The sequence below is a fragment of the Nicotiana attenuata genome, unplaced genomic scaffold (genome assembly GCF_001879085.1).
Source record: "Nicotiana attenuata strain UT unplaced genomic scaffold, NIATTr2, whole genome shotgun sequence".
In the NCBI taxonomy this organism is placed as follows: domain Eukaryota; kingdom Viridiplantae; phylum Streptophyta; class Magnoliopsida; order Solanales; family Solanaceae; genus Nicotiana; species Nicotiana attenuata.
The window spans coordinates 111054-129008 of NW_017671022.1; the positions used below are offsets into that span (position 1 = coordinate 111054).

Genomic DNA, 17955 nt, shown 5'->3' on the forward strand with positions numbered 1-17955 from the left:
CTATAGGTTAAAAAATTAGTTTCTGCATTTAGGAGCCATGTTAAATAGGTTCAGCGTATTCAACATTTAGAAATCATGCTTATAGGGTAAAATCAATCTTGCATTCTGGACGCATGCCAATGAGGTTTTAAAACTAATTGCTGCATTTAGTTTCCATTGTCTAAAATCAGTCCTCACATCTAGACAGCATGCCTATAGCGTCTAATGAACCAAACTGCCTGTTCAAAATTTTTTACTGGTTTATTGTACTTCCGATTAATTAGATACCATGTTCATAGGACATCACTGATACACGCCTAGGCAAGCCTGTAGGGCGATAAAATCATGTAAACTGTAAAACTGTGCTTTTGTTAACTGTCCAGATTCATCAAGCCCCCTCTAAAATCAGTAGGCAACTGATTAGGTATTGGTTCCCCGCTTTAATAAAACTTTGCATATGTTCTGATTAGTGCTCACCTAGATATTCTGTTATTAGGATTCTTTTTTTTTTTTTAAAAAAAGAAGTGTCTGGAACATTGTTGTTTGAGACGTGCACTTGCTCGCTCTATTTGTGGGGGTAAAATGTGAGCCTTTTAACTGTTCTATCCTTGGTCCAGTCCTACGTGTTTTGTTTGTCGCCTAGAGTTTTCTCCTTTTAATTACTGTAGGAGAGTCTAGATCCACCTTAACAAGAAGTCCTAAATACCTCCGGGGCTTATAAGTAAAGGTACGGGTAGTGCACGCATAAGATACATCTTAAGGTTGCTAAAACACTTTAGGCTATGACCAATGGGAGGGTAATTGGATAGTAAAGGATACGATGACCTACGCTCTAATGCCACGTGTAACCCCTCTAGTTGAGAAAGGTTTACCGGGTATTGTACAGGTGTGATCCTATAGGCTAACAAACCTAGGACTTCCCTCATCTTATTTAGACATGTGTGCTTAGACTGCTTATCTGTTAAATCTCCTTTTATATGTGTGCTTAGACCGTTTATCTGTTAAATAACTAATTCACAAAAAATGAGTTTGGCCGGGACCCACCATTGTGGACCTCGAGGGGTGCCTAACACCTAGACCTTACCCAAGTCTCTGGTAATGCAAACCGGTTTCATGAGTTGTTTGCTCTTGGTGCCCTAACGCACCTTAAATCCGTTAGGTGGCGACTTTTCAAATTCAAATACCCAATTTCCGAAAGGAAATGAGTTGTTCCCAATGAATGTCGAAACCCGAACTTCGCGAGAAAACGGGGCGCGACAACCGCCTCACCCTAATGTATGCGGGTGGAGATGTGACCACAGTACCAAAACCTACACAAAGCGTCCAGCCGCCTCACTCCATTATGTATGCGGGTGGTGGTGTAACAACAATGCCCAAAATTCCACACAAAGCGGCCCTGCCGCCTCACCCCAATGTGTATGCGGGTGGAGGTGTAACAACAATACCCAAAATTCCACACAAAGCGGCCCTGCTGCCTCACCCCAATATGTATGCAGGTGGAGGTGTAATCACAATCTCTACGCAATTTGGCATATTAACTTTCATACGAAACACGACTTGGAGTTACAATATATAGATACACAATCCATAATTTGGAACACATCCTCAATTAATAGTACAACATAACAAGTGCATTTGAAACACAAATTGAACATATATCATTATCGCAAGGCTTATTCGGAATAATCAGTTCATAGTAAACATCTTGGAACTTACAAGAGTAATGTGGGGTTCAATTCTAAAAGAAGATTTTAGCCAACATACCTCAATTGAGCTTCCTTAAACTCTAAAATATTTTGGAAATCTTAGCAACTTCAATCAATTTTAGAAATGTAACAAATTGAACCGCAATTAGGAAGATGATCATGGTTCTAGTTGATTTGAGTATTTTATAAACCACTAGGTATGCATTAAGGGTTTCAAGGTCCTCCTATGGTGGGTTCCATCATCCCAAACCCATTATCTACCATTTTTAGCTCAACAATTTTCTTACATCCTTTAATAACACATGCATGCAAGATGAACAACTCACATACCTATGAATTATCTTACTAATTGCCCGTTAAATTTCGAAATTAAGAGTTAAGGTGTAGAATCTTACCTCTAGGATGAATACCTAGTGTACTTTCCTTGTTAATCTTCCAAGATTTGAGTAAGAATTGGTGGATGAAGCTTAGGAACTTTCTCACTCTATGCCACTCCCTCCCTCTAGAAGTATATGTTTTTCCCCTTTAAAATGATCCCCAAGGGTGTTTTATTAAGATGGGGTCGGGTTCAAAAATTAGAAAAATAAGAGCCCCGACACAGGTCTGCGGTCTCATAATGCTTCTGGGTTCGCGAAAAGGCCCTCCGGAACTGGGGAGGTCTGCCCTACTCTGCAGCCATTATACGGTCCGCAGACCTGTTCTGCGGTCGCATAATGCGCCGCAAAACTTCCCTCCGAATTTTTTTATGTTGGATCTGCGATCGGTGTGCGGCCTGCGAAATCATTTTGCGGTCACATAATTGGCTGCGAAATGACATCCAAAAGTTGCCCAGTTGATTGCCTAACTCTTCGGCCATTCTGCGGCCCGCAGAAATGTCCTTTTCTGCCATTCTGCGGCCCGCAGAAATGTCCTTTTCTGCCAAGCATTTTCCTTCAACTTCCCAGCGTACAGTACAACCCAAAAAGTTCGTACCGTGGCTCGCAAACTCGCTGCGAAGAATCTCTACTCTCATTAACACATATGCCTACCTCGGCATCACGAAACCCCGAGTTTTTAGGTAAAATTTTACTGGGCCTTACAGATAAATATAGATAATCATTGGATATTAATTAAGAAACACTACATGGAAAAAATTAACCATTTCTCAGATATCCTAGTTATAATTCTATTTTTCTTTTTTGGTACCCTTCTCGCCGGTGTCATTGGATCCCAAAAATAGTTAGAAAGCAAAATAATAACTCATATTTATGGCAAAACAATCAAAGATTGAAACTATGAAGGACTCTTTGGATACGACTTGACTCTTTTACTTCTACTTGAACTCTTATTTGGTGTGTTGATATCTTTCAAAAAATATTTCTATTTTAAAATTTCAGTTTCTAAAACTTTATTTTTCAATAATAATTATTTTTATAATAATGTAAGTGAAAATATTATCCTTAATTAAAAACTCATTTTAGTGGCTATCTAAAAATTTAAAAAATTCTTTAGCAAGTGAATTTTTTCCTAGTATGACTCCATTTTGATATTTGACATTACCATGTTAAATATCTGAGTTATTTGAATTATATATAGATAATCATTAGATATTAATTAAGAAACACTACATGAAAGAAGACTAACATTTTCTCAAATCTCGTAGTGATAATTTTATTTTCGCACATTTCTCATTGGTGTCATGGGAACCTAAAAATAGCTACAAAGCAAAATAATAACCCGTATTTATGGCAAAGCACAAAGGTTGACACAATATGAATGATTCTTTGGTTACGACGTGACTCTTTTACTATGACTTGAACTCTTATTTGGTATGTTGTTATCTTTCAAAAAATATTTCTATTTTGAAATTTCAATTTCTATAACTTTATATATATTTCAATAATGATTATCTTTATAATGATGCAAGTGAAAACATTATCCTTAATTTGAAATTTACTTTAATCAGCTATCTAAAAATTTAAATGATTCTTCACCGGTGAAGCTTTATTTCAATATGACTCCATTTTGAGTTTATCAATATCTCTAGCCGCATATTTTGAATTTTGAATACCCTATATATACATATTTTTTGTTCTTTGAATCATTAGATGTTAAATTAGTTGATTATTATTATATAACATTACATATGTTGTCTTAAAATTGCCAAGTAATTTTTTTCGATACTATAGTTGGCTTAACCTCAATACAAACTACTCAAATCATTTAAATTCATGTTCGAATATCATATCATGTCACGACCCAAATTTCATTATAGGTCGTGATGGCGCCCAACACCGTTGGCAGGCAAGCCAACCCTAATTCAACTAGTGAGTTCTCATTTATTTTACCAAAATAATCCCAACATTTTCTTAATTGTTAATCTTTTAAACGGTCTATAATTTACAAGTTCATGATAATAGAAAATACATCCCAAAACAATAGTCTACAATGTGTGTGCCAGGAAGTAGTGTCACAAGTACTAGGGAAACTAGTAGAATGAACAAAAATACCACTATCCTACTGCCTGAAATAGAATAGACAGTAAATAACAATAAACAAAAGAAGAGACTCCAGCATGCTACTGAACGGCTCGGAAGGGGCAGCTCACCGTGAGAGCTCGATCAAGAATCAGGAACGTGCGCCGGACGGGTAGCTAGATGCACCCGCCTCAGATCCTGTATAGTTAAGTACAGAAGCGTAGTATGAGTACATAAACAACATGTACCCAGCAAGTATCCAGTCTAACCTCGAAGAAGTAGTGACGAGGGGTTGACTTGACACTTACTAAGGTCAATATCAATAATATTTAAGTGTTGCGCTAAACATGAATAACATGAATATGATGACAGTCCCAAACAAGGAGAAATAGGATATTACTCCTTAACAATATATCAATTTCAGTCATGTCATGTAATAAGTACATTTCAAAGCATTTAAGCAGAGTATATCACGGAAGAGTTCCACATAAATAACATGCGCACATTATGCCGAGGTCGTATGGCCCGGTCCAACATAATAATAAATTGTGCACTGCCAGAGAGTCGAATGACGCAAACCATAGATGCATCTATTTCTACCGAGGCGATCGGCCCAATCCACAAATAGCAATTTATTATCAAGCAAGCATACATTGCTCATTTATAGTCAAATAAATTCATACAGATTCTCAGTAAGTGAGCATATCCGTCTATATTTATTTAAAAATTTCTAGCATGGCCTAAGTGGTCTTAGTAGCAAGCAAGGACGTAAGCATTTGCAAGTATGGCATGATACGGGTCCTAAATTACCCTGGACAATTAGCATAATAGTAACTACGTACGGACTCTCGTCACCACGTACATACGTAGCCCTCACAGATAGTCACATACATTTATTTAATTCGCCTAGGGGTTATTTCCCTCTTATGAGGTTAGAAAGGAGACTCACCTTGCTCCAAAACTTACTTCCAAATTCAAGAATGTGCTCAAAACCCTCAATTCGGAGCCGAACGATCCAAAACTAATCAAACGGGGTAAGAATTAGTCAATACATGCTCTAGAGTTCATATTCTAACTATTAAAGTAATTTTCCAACCCTAAATGAAAGGTTCCTAAAATTCATCCCCGGGCCCACGTGCCCGGATTCCAAAAAATTTTTGAGGTGAGTTATTACCATAACCTAAGGATCAAGAATATATGATTTTTACTTCATTCCCTAACGAATTTCGTGGTTAAATCTTAATTTTACAAAAACCCTAGGTTTTACTCTAAACCCACAATTTTTCACTAATTTATATGGTGTAATCCACCCCTAAACTATGTATTAAACCCACAATAAGTAGACATAACTTACCTCACGATGCGAGGCTGAAATCCCCTCTTTGGAAGCTCCCAAATCGCCCAAGGAATGAATGAAATATGTCAAAAATGACACATTCTCGTATTGAATGAAGGCACTGCCTTCAACGATTACCACACCTGCGGTTAGGGGACTGTATCTGCAGTCTCGCTTCTGTGAGGAAAGGACTGTATCTACGGAACTGGGCCGGCTAGCTGGGGCCGCATCTGCGATTCTGCTTCTGCGGAAGAGGGGCCGCATCTGCGGTTCCTGGGCTCCTCCCCTTGGGCCGCGCCTGCGAGGGATAGGCCGCTTCTGCGGTCTCGCACCTGCGGCTGGCCAACCGCAGGTGCGGTTATGACAGATTCCTGGAGCTTCAGCTCCTTCTAAATTTTTCTAACTTAACTCGAGCCTCGTCCGATTGATGCTCGGGGCCCCCGAGGCCCCGTCCGAACATACCGACAAGTTTGAAATCATAAAACGGACTCGCTCGAACCCTCGGAACGCCCGAAACAACGCTAAATCTAGGAATCACCCCCTAAAACCAATTGAATCAAACTTATGAACATCAAGTTCTTCAATTCACATCCAATGTAACGAAACACACTTATACTACTCGGATTAACACCAAATTTTGCGTACAAGTCTTAAATGACGATACAGAACTATTCCCGATCTCAAAATTCCATTCGTACCTCGATATCACAAAAACCCGCTCCAAAGCGAATTTAAAGAACTTCAAAATCCTTAAGGAATCAACTTCCACTATTTGGCGCCAAAATGCACCCGGGCCATCCAAAACCCGACCCGGACATACGCCCAGGTCCGAAATCATCATATGAACTTGTTGGAACCTTCAAATCCTGATTTCGAGGTCGTGTACTTAATACGTTGACCGAAGTTAAACTTGACCTTTTAAGCCAACATTAAGGAACCAAATGTTTCGATTTTAACCAAAACTCTTCCAAATCCCGAACCAACCATTCCCGCAAGTTATAAATCAGTAAAAGCAAGTACGAAAAGTCTTATTTAGGGGGACGGGGTTCTAGGAAGCAAAATAACCAGTCGGGTCGTTACATATCAGTTTGTTAATAATAGTGATTTTTTAAAAATGACACACAATGTAAATTTGAAAAATATATATTATAAGATATCCTTATCTTATAATTTATGTATTTAAGTTGAAAAAAATATTTGAAATTGATGAGATCAGCTGCCAAATTTTTTATATTCAACAAAGATGAAACAGAAGTAGAGATTCGTTGTCATTTCTTATTTCTGGTTTTTAGATTTTCATACATTTTTTTCTATATTTATTTTCTTGTATCTTATTTTTTATGTCTTTCTTTCTTTTGTTACGAAAAATTAATTTATTTCATTATTAAATGATGAGTTTTAATAGAAATTGTCTATATATGAACTTTATTTATATTTATAGTCTTTGGTTGAAATTCTTTCATATTTTTCTTTTGGCTTATCTAATCAACCTAAATAGGTGCTCACCCAACCACTTAAATTAAAAAAAATTGAAGAATGTGTAATTTATATATAATCTATATATAATATGTGTATAATCGTGTGTTGTCAGTATATCATCTATGTATATTAGCTATAAAAAGTAAATAATAAATCTGGTCGGATATTTATGTATATATTCCATAAGATTTCGGTTTCTTGATTTTATCCATGATATGACTTCTATTATAATAATTTTATAACTCTCTACTAAAATGCAAAAATATTTTATCTTTTTAATTTTAAAATTATTTTATATTTTAAAAAATAATTCCATTTCGAAATAATTTGTTTACATTTAAAAAAAATCACATCATACCAATTTCTTTTTTTCTTTTGAATATACTTTTAGTTATACTTGAAAATCGCTATAGAAACAATCAATTAGAAACCAATATCCCTCTTAGTGAATTCGAGAAAAAAAACCTTTCACATAATTTAATAATTCTAAGCTAATATTCTTCAACGAAAAAATATTATACCCTTGCAATGTTGGCTTGACTGCAGCTGAATGAAGAGGTTTCAGCTTATACCCTTCAATTTTTAGAAGGTGTTGTGAGCACCTAATTTTTGCCCTACATGAATTACTTCTACAGAATTCCAAAATTAGATTTCCTTTTAATTATTTGTTAGGAATTATTGTGGAATTTTCCCGATTGTTTGTATTTTTGTGAGCATGTTTAATTTTGTTTAAATCATAAAAATACAAAAATACATTGCATTTGCATTTTGGATTTAATTATACATTTTTAGTTTAATTAGTAAATTAATGTTTTACAAAAATGGGAAAAATCACAAAAAAATAGCTCATTTTTTGCATTCTTAATTTTTAGCTTCGGATTTTGGTAGTTTTTCTTTTAATTTGGTATTTAATTATTTGTGGTAATTATTATTTAAATTTAATTAATTTAAGCTGGTAGGATAATTTGTATTAGAAATTAATTTAGATTTTTATTTGTCTATTTTTGAAAAGAAAAGAGTTTTAAAATAAAAAAAATTGAAAAGAAAAGAAGGGAAATAAAGAAAATCAGATTTTGGGCCCTTTTTATTTAATGTTTCCCCAGGCCCAAACCATTTCCCTCAAGTACCCGCTAAAACCAGCCCATGCTCTGCCCCAACCCGGTCTAGTCCTGTTGCAACCCCAAACGATGCGGTTCCGATTATTTGTGATCAGGACCGTCGATCTTGTTTGATTGGACAGTCCGGAACTGGGTTCATTTTTAATATATAACTGTCCTAAGCCTACCCCCCCCCCCCTCAAACTCATCTCTCTCATCTTACCCCCTCTTCAAAGACCCAAACGAAACCCTAGAGCGCCGCCCTAGAATTCCACCGTCTCCGGCCGGCGACGCCGCCACCAAATCGGCCCAAATCCACACCACAGAACCCCCTTCACCTCCTCTTCCCCAATCCTCACTCCTCTTACCTCGAATCATCACAGAGCTTGTCGAATTTTAAATCAAAAGACGAACCCTAAAATCCCAAAAAAAAAAACAAATCGGTGAGTTTTTGAAGATTTGAGGTCGAAATTGACTTTATTCGTGTGTTTTCATTTGAGAACACACGATTAAGGCCCGTTTCGGTCAAAATCGAAGGTTCGAGGGTTAATTTCAAGATTTGTTCCGACTGGTTCTTAGGTATTTTCATCTTTCCTTTTCCTTTTCTCATTTTTCTTCTTCTTTTGCATTCAAATTCCAGTTTTCATCTCTTCTTGCTTCATCTCTTCTGTGTTCTCTATTGTTTTCTTTTCGTTTAGAATCATTTCTGATTGCATGTTTAATTTTAAAGTCAGTTAGTGCATGATTGTTTTAACTTCTTTGTTTTTGTTGTTATTTCATTTTTTTCTCTGGTTTTCAAAAGAAAGTGACTCTGAAAATTCTGCCTGGCCCTTTAAATTCATGTTTTCTGATATGAATCTGGGCTCTGTTAATCAGAGGCCCAGGAAAAAGGAATTAAACCAGTCTTGCAAGCCCAGGTTTTTGAGCTGAACCATTGGGTCAAATCGACCCATGAGATTTCTGAAGTAAATAGCAAGATTTTAAGGGGTAATCTAGGAATTCTAGTTGAAGGAATCTCTTATAACCAACTTAGGAAGCTTCCTAGAAGCTGGGGATTGGGACTTATGTGAAAACTGATTTTTTAAGCTAGGGATTAAACAGCATGTTTCTTCGGATGATATGATGGGTCAATCATTTGCTTCATTGGTTCCAACGGTGGCAGCTGCGGAATCTGCTATTGGGTTAGCTATTTTCGGTAGAACGTGGGTCTCCAAAACCCGATCTCGTAGGTTCAAATCCTACAGAGCGTGATTTTTTTCTTCTTAGATCGCCCCCTCACTTCCCACTTCCAAGAGAGGACTCGAAGACTTAGACGGAAACCCCTTTATATCGCTCCTGCAGGGATCCGGGCGGTCCGGGGGGACCACCACGGCTCCTCTCTTCTCGAGAATCCATACATCCCTTATCAGTGTATGGACAGCTATCTCTCAAGCACAGGTTTAGGTTCGGCCTCAATGGGAAAATAAATGGAGCACCTAACAACGCATCTTCACAGACCAAGAACTACGAGATCACCCCTTTCATTCTGGGGTGACGGAGGGATCGTACCATTCGAGCCATTTTTTTCTTGACTCGAAATGGGAGCAGGTTTGAAAAAGGATCTTAGAGTGTCTAGGGTTGGGCCAGGAGCGTTAATGAAAATTTCAAAAGGGGTAAAAACAATAAACTGAATTCATTTGGCTCCCCAAAAAGCTTGCCTATAAAGGCATTCTTACTTCAGACTCAAGGGAGATTTTGAGAGAAAAAATTCTGAAAAGCTGAAACGGCTAAGCCTGGAGATAATTCTGAAATAACACTGAATTTTCCTGCATTTCTTGGTTGAAAACTACTTGAAATTCTGTTCAGTTTTGATTTGTTGATCCTCCTTTTTAGTTAGAACTTCTGAAAACTTCAAATTCCTGCGTCTGATTGAAAATGGTTTGATTTTTGGGGGTTTGAAAGTTTGGTTTGAGCTTGTTTTTGTGGAGTACTGTCTGGTTGCTGTTCTAGCTTGGGTTCATTGAGGCTAGTTTGCTGATTCCTACACTGTTACATTGTTGTTCTTGTTGATGCTGATAACTCCCTCACTCTCTTTGTTCTTCTTTTGGCATTTTCCAGGTATTTTTGGAACCATGGACTTCACTTAAGTGTAATACAGAGTGTGGATTTGGAAATATGAAAAATTGATATTACTTGTTGTTTCAATTTTATTTCTTCTTCCTTCAATCTCATGTTAGCTGTAGTATTTAGCTCTTGAAATGTTTCGATTAGTACAGTGATCATGAATAGGATGAAGTTGAAGCTTTAAACGGCTTGTTTCTTCTTTTCAGTTATCAGTTTTGTTTGAATTTGGCTTTAGATGAAAGAACTGCTTTGGGTTGTATTTGCAGTAACATGTAGGCCAATGTTGTATTGTCTGTTGTTGTTCGAATGCTATGTAGTTAGACTTGATTGTGTTAAGATCATGGCTCTTTAATGTCTATCCTACAGGTTCTGTTAAAATGAGGTTTAAATTTCCATGTCATGATCTTCAGTTTAGCTTGGGGCTCTAAAAGTTAGAGTTGTATGTTGTATAGTTTTCAAAGAATTGGATTTTCAATTGTTTTCAAAATCATGCCATTGTTGAAAATCTCATATAATCGTCCATTAAGAAGCTAAAATCTGATTTGAAAACTGATTGCATATACATTGGTGTTTTGCTGATAGCCATTTGAGTTTACATTGGCACCCTGTGATTTTTCAGACGCTGTTTGGGTGCCTTAGGGATTCGAGGTCGAGTCCCGTACTCGCTAATCTCAGATTCTTGAAAAGATTTGGGCTCATCTGGGGCCCAAGTTTGAAGACACGTGCAAAAAAACTGGAATTATGTACTTTGTATTATTTGGGCCTGTCTCTTAATTTCCCATCTCAATGTTGTTGATGGCCCAAACCATTTTCTTTCGAATATTCGACCGTGTTCTCTTCAAGGCAGTTTTTCTTTTAATTAGTTTGAACAATAGTATTAGAAGTAGATTCAATTTCCTTTAATGTTAATTAATTAGATTCTTAAAGTAGATTTGAGGCGAGCCATATTAAACAAGTTATAAATTATGGCCCTCAAAACTAAGTTTAGAAATCCTTTTAATAAAATGAATTGAGGTGTGCCGTGCCAAATAAAATCTCAAAAATGCATGGACCTCGCTTAATTAATTTAAATCCTTTAGAAATCGAGGCGTGCCATTTAGTTGAATTTTCCATGGCCCTCGCAAATTTGAAAGTGCGTAGTTGCTTTAGGCGCACTATTTTAAAAGTTACTTTCCTAAACTCGGGTGTGCATTTCATGTGACCCAAATTCAAATCTCAACAACGTTAAATAAAATGTGTCGCGAACTGCGGGTGCATTTCAAGTGGCATGGTCCAAAGACGTGTTTTAGATGACGTTGAAATCTTCCTTAAAAAATAATAATTAAAAGCGGCTTAAAAAGTTAAAATATACCATAGGCTAAAACATGTATTAAAATCAGATAATAGGCCAATTATGATAGTTTAAGCGACCGTGCTAGAACCACGGAATCTGGGGGTGCCTAACACCTTCCCTCGGGTTAACAAAATTCCTTATTCAGAATTTCTGGTTTGCAGAATTCAAAAGGAAAGTCGAAATTTTCCTCGATTTGGGATTTAAAATAAACCGGTGACTTGGGGCACCAAATAAACTATCCCAAGTGGCGACTCTGATAAATAAATAATCTCATTTCGAATAATGTCACTTAAAGTGGAAAAACTCCCTTGTACTACCTTCGAGTGTGTAAAAAGGAGGTGTGACATGTGCTAAATTGAAATTAATGATAGCAATTGTATAGCCAAAGTTTTGTTATTTGTTTGATGACCATTTTTACAAATTGACTCTTCAAACAATCATTCTTTAAAAAGAAAAAAAAAACTTTTTTTTGGGTATTGACTGATTTTTGTGATGTTTCTTTTTCCAGCATGTAAGTCTACTTCATTATATATCTAAGTAAACTTTTATTTAATTTTTAAACTCTTTTTTGTTATCTGGATAAATTAACATAGACGTGTACCCTATATATTACATTTATTTTAAAAGAAATTCGCTTTATTCAAATCTAGCTATAGTGTTATAAAGAACTATAATTATAGGGTTTTAAATGTGAAAGAGTTTTATAGTTATATGGAGTAGTTTTTTTCTTCTTTTTTTGCCAGAGGCGAAGTAGTATTTAAATAATTAGAAAAGATAACAAAAGTTCCTAACATGATTGCATATGATCATTAACCGAATTAAGTATGATAGCATGATAACAAAAGATAATTTTTTTTAGTTCAAATTTAAAAACTTTATCTATAAATTCAAAATTATCCTTTAATTCAAATTCAGTTTATATATATATATATATATATATATATAATAAGCATTATTTTTTTTACATGTATAAAATAAGCAATTCATCAAAAAAATTCCCCAAAAACAATAATAAAAAACTTCAAAAATGCTTTTGCCTGCAAGGATCATTTCGGCAAAGTAGCAAACATCCATCGATTCTACAATAGTGATTGAGACTCTGCTTGGATTACTTAATAGACCTTTAATTTTGATCTTATTTGACTAAGTTTTTTTAAAAATATTTTTGAACATCCTTTTGGTCACTGACTCATATTTATTAAGTTTGTAAGGAGTTAGCATGCCAAATTTTGTTGTTATTAGCTGACATATCTTTGTCAAAGATACCAGTGCCTGCGCTCAAATTGTAGGTCTGCCTCTGATTGCGGAGGGCATTTTTGTGTTACCTGTCTAACGATGATGACGACATTTTTGAGCTACTTGATTAATGGTGAGTGCATTTTGCAAAATATAAAATGAAATGGAAGGCAAAGTTATCTCATTTTGAATAGTTCGGAGGACAAAATTTACTCGTTTCCTTTCCAAGTAGTTCCGTCTTTTCAGGTCTTTCGGAGTCAAAATTTCCTCATTCAATAACATTCTTAGTTAGTACCATTCAACTAAGCCCTCTAGTATCAAAAATTCCCGGTATTTCGTCGTGAAAGTGTCACATTTAGATTGTTCTTATTAAAGGGAAATGAAATGGGGTAAGTTTAAATATTCTCTTAAATATACTCTCGAATAGTTTTGGTCCTTTGAGGTTGTCAAAGGAAGCACTTTTGATCCCCTTCAAATATTTAATAAACTCTAATTGCAGATTTAAGACAATAGTGAGGAAAAAAAGATTTGACAGAAATTCATATTTCGAGGTGCGTCATTTGTAATTTGTAGTACTAGTTTTGGTCTGTCTCTGGTGTTAGATGTAGTTCTTCAATGTAATTTCTGCTATTTAAAACTATTACTTTTTGGATATGATGGAACTATATATGTTTCTGGCAATAGTTTGGACTTTCTTAATTCATGACATATTTTTTTGGCTTTCTTAATTCATGACATAAAGCAACAACGACAAAGCCAGTGTAATGGTTTCTGGGGAGGGTAGTGTGTACGCAGACTTTACCCCTACTTTTGTGAAGATAGAGAGGTTGTTTCCGATAGACCCTTGGCTAGAAAAACACTAAACAAAAAGCGACCAACAGCAACAACACAACAAAAAAAAAAAAAAAAAAAAAAAAACTCATGCCATATCTTATGAAATCTAATACGAATTCGCAGAAACATCAAGCACCAGGAATGGTTGAAGCCTTGACCAATAAGATATTACAATACATGCACTTCTACTCTATTCCATAAGCTATAGAATCCACAACATTTCCACACGACTAAAGTTGATTAAAAATCATTCGTCATTTTCAACTATTTCTTCTACTTAATACACTATTAAGTTAAAGATCATGGATAAAATTCTTGAGATGAGACATCATATCATGAGTTCTTGGCTGAGAAAGTGGAGAATTATGCAGAATCTGAAATGCATGGCCTACACCTTTGTAAACCTGCTTTTCCACTTTAATTCCAGCATCTGCCAATGCACTACACAATTCCAAATTCCTGTCTTTGAGTAAATCCGTCTCCGAAATACAAACCAATGTAGACGGCAGTCTCAGATTATTGCTCAATCTTGGCTTACACCACTGATGGTCACGATTAGAACCTATTGGCAAAGCGAGTCGCCAGTAAGTATCCGATGCGGATAAATTCAGTGCTGAGTATGGAGGCTGAATTGAATATTTCTCAGAGTGAGTACGCGATTCGCCTCCAAAAAATGGTTGGATTAAGAGAAGTCCTTTGAGATACATTGGCTTGAGATTATATGTATTGAGTCTAGTGGCAACGTGATAAGCAATATTAGCACCAGCACTGTCACCACTAAGGAACAAGTTTGAAAAATTGCATTTGCTTGACCACCAATTTTGTTCTTTAGAATTGGCTAGTGCTTGATTTTTTAGCCACCTTATAGCGTGGACACCATCGTCATAAGCAGCAGGAAGACGATTTTCTGGTGCTAAACGATAATTAACTGACATAATTACACAGCCAATTTTTGAAGCAAGATTTGTTAAGAAATCATGGTAACATTTCCATGCAGCAGAACCTACACAGAAACCACCTCCATGAAAATAAACAAGTAAAGGCAGTTTTGTACCAGGGATTAAGGTATTTGGGAGGTAAATTCGCGACCATAAATTGGTTGGATTGTGTAAACTGACATCTTTGGCTGTGACGCTGAGTTCTTGAGGCAGAGAATAAGGTGGGACATTTGGGACAATTTGTTGTCTTTCGATGTGGCCATTGTTGTAAACTTTTATAAGACCGTCAACTTCTTCGAGTACAACTACTCCATGTTGTTGACGATGGTCTTTTCTTACGTTGAGATTTTGCCTTGGATCATAAGAAATGGCAGCCACCATCTTTTTCAGAGGATGGTAGCTAGGGAGTATATCTTAAGTATTGTAATTTGGTTTTCTGTTTTTGAGTTGTGGTGATTCCTAATTTGGTACTCTAGAGCTCCTTTTATAGAGGTTCAGAAGCTTAAGGCACTCAGTAAAGGTGAAGCAAGAATATTGAGGATTCTTTGGCAACGTGGAATATTTTTGGGTCAATGTATAGTTAATATATGTGTTCACAAAAAAGAAAGATATACTATTAGACTTTTTAAGGTGATTATTCAAATTTGCTTGCATTTGCATTATTTGCATATCAAAATTACTTAAGACATTGATTATCAAAATGGATTTTTCAGATTGCATATTTAAAATAGTCATTGTTAAGAGGCAGACACTATTTTTTGTAGAGAACATTTAAGTTTTGTGTAATATTGACACTAGAGCCGTCAATACGGGCTTGGCCCGTTGGGCCAGCCCAGCCCGTGATTTAGCAGGGTTGGACTAGAATTATTAGAGCCCATTTAAAAATGAGGCTTTTACGCCCGGCCCGAGTAAGCCCGTGGCCCATGAGGCTTGACTGAGGCTGGGCTAGGCCGGCCCGTGGGCCTAATAAAAATATGTATTTGAAATATATAAAATATAAAGATTATACGACACAAAAAATATCAAGAAGAGTATCCAAGCTTAAAGTTTATTAATCTCATCATATTAAAAGATCAAAGTCTTAAAACGTTGATTAGTTTTAAAATTTGATTATTCTTAATATTTAACTAATTAATATTGCATACGAATTGTAGATGTATATGAAAGTGAAGATATTAAGACAACCATCTCACAAGCAGATTCAAATGTGTTTGATGAAGATGATGTGTTGGATATCCCGTAAGCATCTTGGACGTTCTCTTGAATAGTTTGTTTTGAGTTTTGACTTTTAGTGAATGAAATATTAGTCTTGTCTTTTACTTTTTTAGTGTTTATCATATATTGACAGTATAAAAAGTTATTAAGTTTTGAGAAATTTTTCCAATAAGATTTTTTTAACTTTTAAATATTTATCTTTTTTAGGTTAGAATTTAAAGAAATAATATAAAATTATATTTAAAAAAATAACGGGCCGGCCCGTGGGGGCCCGCAAACCACGTAGGGCCAGGGTGGGCTGACCATTATAAGGCCCATCAAAATGGTGGGCTAGCCCAGCCCAACCCGTCAATTGCTAAAGCCTACGTAGGCTGAGCTGGGATAAGCCCAGCCCTGCCCATATTGATAGCTCCAATTGACACAGGTAAATTAATAAATTATACGCAATAACACGAATAATTGATCAGAAAAATAAGTAGAGATGACGTCGCTATGACAATTTAAATTATGCTAATAATGTAAAAATTTTAAATCTTTTTCCTAATGATCAGATTGTGAACAACAATGGTCGGAGAAATATTATGGTCGGTGAATTAAGCACTGTGCGCCCAAAGTTAGAGCAGTTTTATTCGTAAATCTGCTGCATATGAGTAGTTATAATGCGAATGTCGGCATGTAATTCTTCAGCTTTGTAAAAGTTATTCGTATAAACTGCGAGACCAAATTACACAAGGATATGTCGTACATGGATAACTGGAACGTACTAAAGTTACTCGATTAATTAACCAATTTTGGAAAGTCTAAGAATTTCCCTTTATGACTGTTTTCACTTTTCAGTTTTTTTTTTTTCCATAATATTTGCGTAATGTTAATCAAACCTTAATTAATTAAGATTCTCATACTACGAGCATTTGATGACCTTTTCTTGAAGTAGCAGACTGAGGAATTAGCTTTTGGAAAGGAGGGCTGGGGAAGAAATTCGAAGGGAATATTATGTATACTGCCTCACGAGGTGCATGTATCAAACTAAAATCATATGAAAATAATTCTTCTTCTTTTTATTTTTATTTTGAACTTCTTGTCCAGCCAAAAAATAGCCAAATTAAACAAGTTAAAACAGATGTAATTAATACATTTATGTATTTTGGAAAATATATAGGAACGTATAAAATTTTATAGCTTGAACATGATATACCATATCTCGTTATTCTTTTTAGGATGGATGGACTAGTTCATATTTATCTAAAATATTACTTAATCATTTCATATAACGCAAGGCGACCTTTCACCTATCCATTTTTATTTTTTTGGGAGAACCTTTCCATGGATGCATGTTGATTTCGAGTACATGCATGCATTGCTTCTTCTGACCCAAGCTCATTTAAAATATTGCTTACTTTTCATTGTATTATTATTTTTTAGAGAGGAAAATCATTTTTCATATTAAATATGTAGTATATATAACGAAAAACAACATATTCTTATTTTTCATTTAAGAACAAAGGATCACATGCCGATCGATCACTCAAGTGGTGAAAATAAACTTCACGTTCAAACACTCACAAAAAGAAAACACCAGAATTAAAAGTAAAAACAAAATTATTTTCTAATCCAAACTCAAGTTAAATTCGAAAAGATAAAAGCCTCTGGGAAAATTTAAAGCCAAGAAGTGGAGAACCTTCCATTAAACACCGAGAGAGAAAAGAAGGAAAAACGAAAACAAGAAAGCAACAAATTAAAGGGAAGCCTATCTATTTCCTTGGAGTATCTTTTTTGAATTCCCCACTAGTGCGCATTGGATTTCATACCACCATAAGGTAAGGTACTAAGGTTAAACTTAAAATGCAAATTGGTAAACACGAGAGAAAAACATCGATAGTGATATTTTTGATGATTAGGTTAAGTTGATTTACAACATTAATAAATTACTTTTCATAACAAGTCCGATATGATAATCGAAAAAATAAAATAACAACTTACTATTATTAACAAAAATTTAAAAGAGGGGGGGGGGGGGCAACACAAAGACGACAAAAGGGTGAAAAGCTAAGGATGAGAAAGAAACCTTCTTTATATCCTTAGAGATGCAAGCATGCAACTATGCAATGGGGAGAGGTGATTTGGTCAAAAAGGAAGTTGCGAATATTTGAAGATCATAAAGTTGGCAAACCAGTCCAGTTGCACGTACGTACTTGAGGTCTGACTGAAAATTAATGTGTATTTCATCTGGAATCTTAATTACT

At 35.5% G+C, this 17955-nt stretch overlaps 1 protein-coding gene across 1 annotated transcript; it reads right to left on the minus strand.

Moving 5' to 3' along the window:
- Positions 1-13692: 13692 nt before the first annotated feature.
- LOC109205323 (probable carboxylesterase 17) lies at positions 13693-14945 on the minus strand. The gene has a single exon (XM_019368031.1). The coding sequence runs from the start codon at positions 14876-14878 to the stop codon at positions 13853-13855; it is 1026 nt and encodes a 341-aa protein (XP_019223576.1). The 5' UTR covers positions 14879-14945; the 3' UTR covers positions 13693-13852.
- Positions 14946-17955: the final 3010 nt, after the last annotated feature.

Bases quoted from the DNA above. Each gene is read 5' to 3' on its own strand.
- LOC109205323 (XM_019368031.1), bottom strand. From the start codon at position 14,878: ATGGTGGCTGCCATTTCTTATGATCCAAGGCAAAATCTCAACGTAAGA.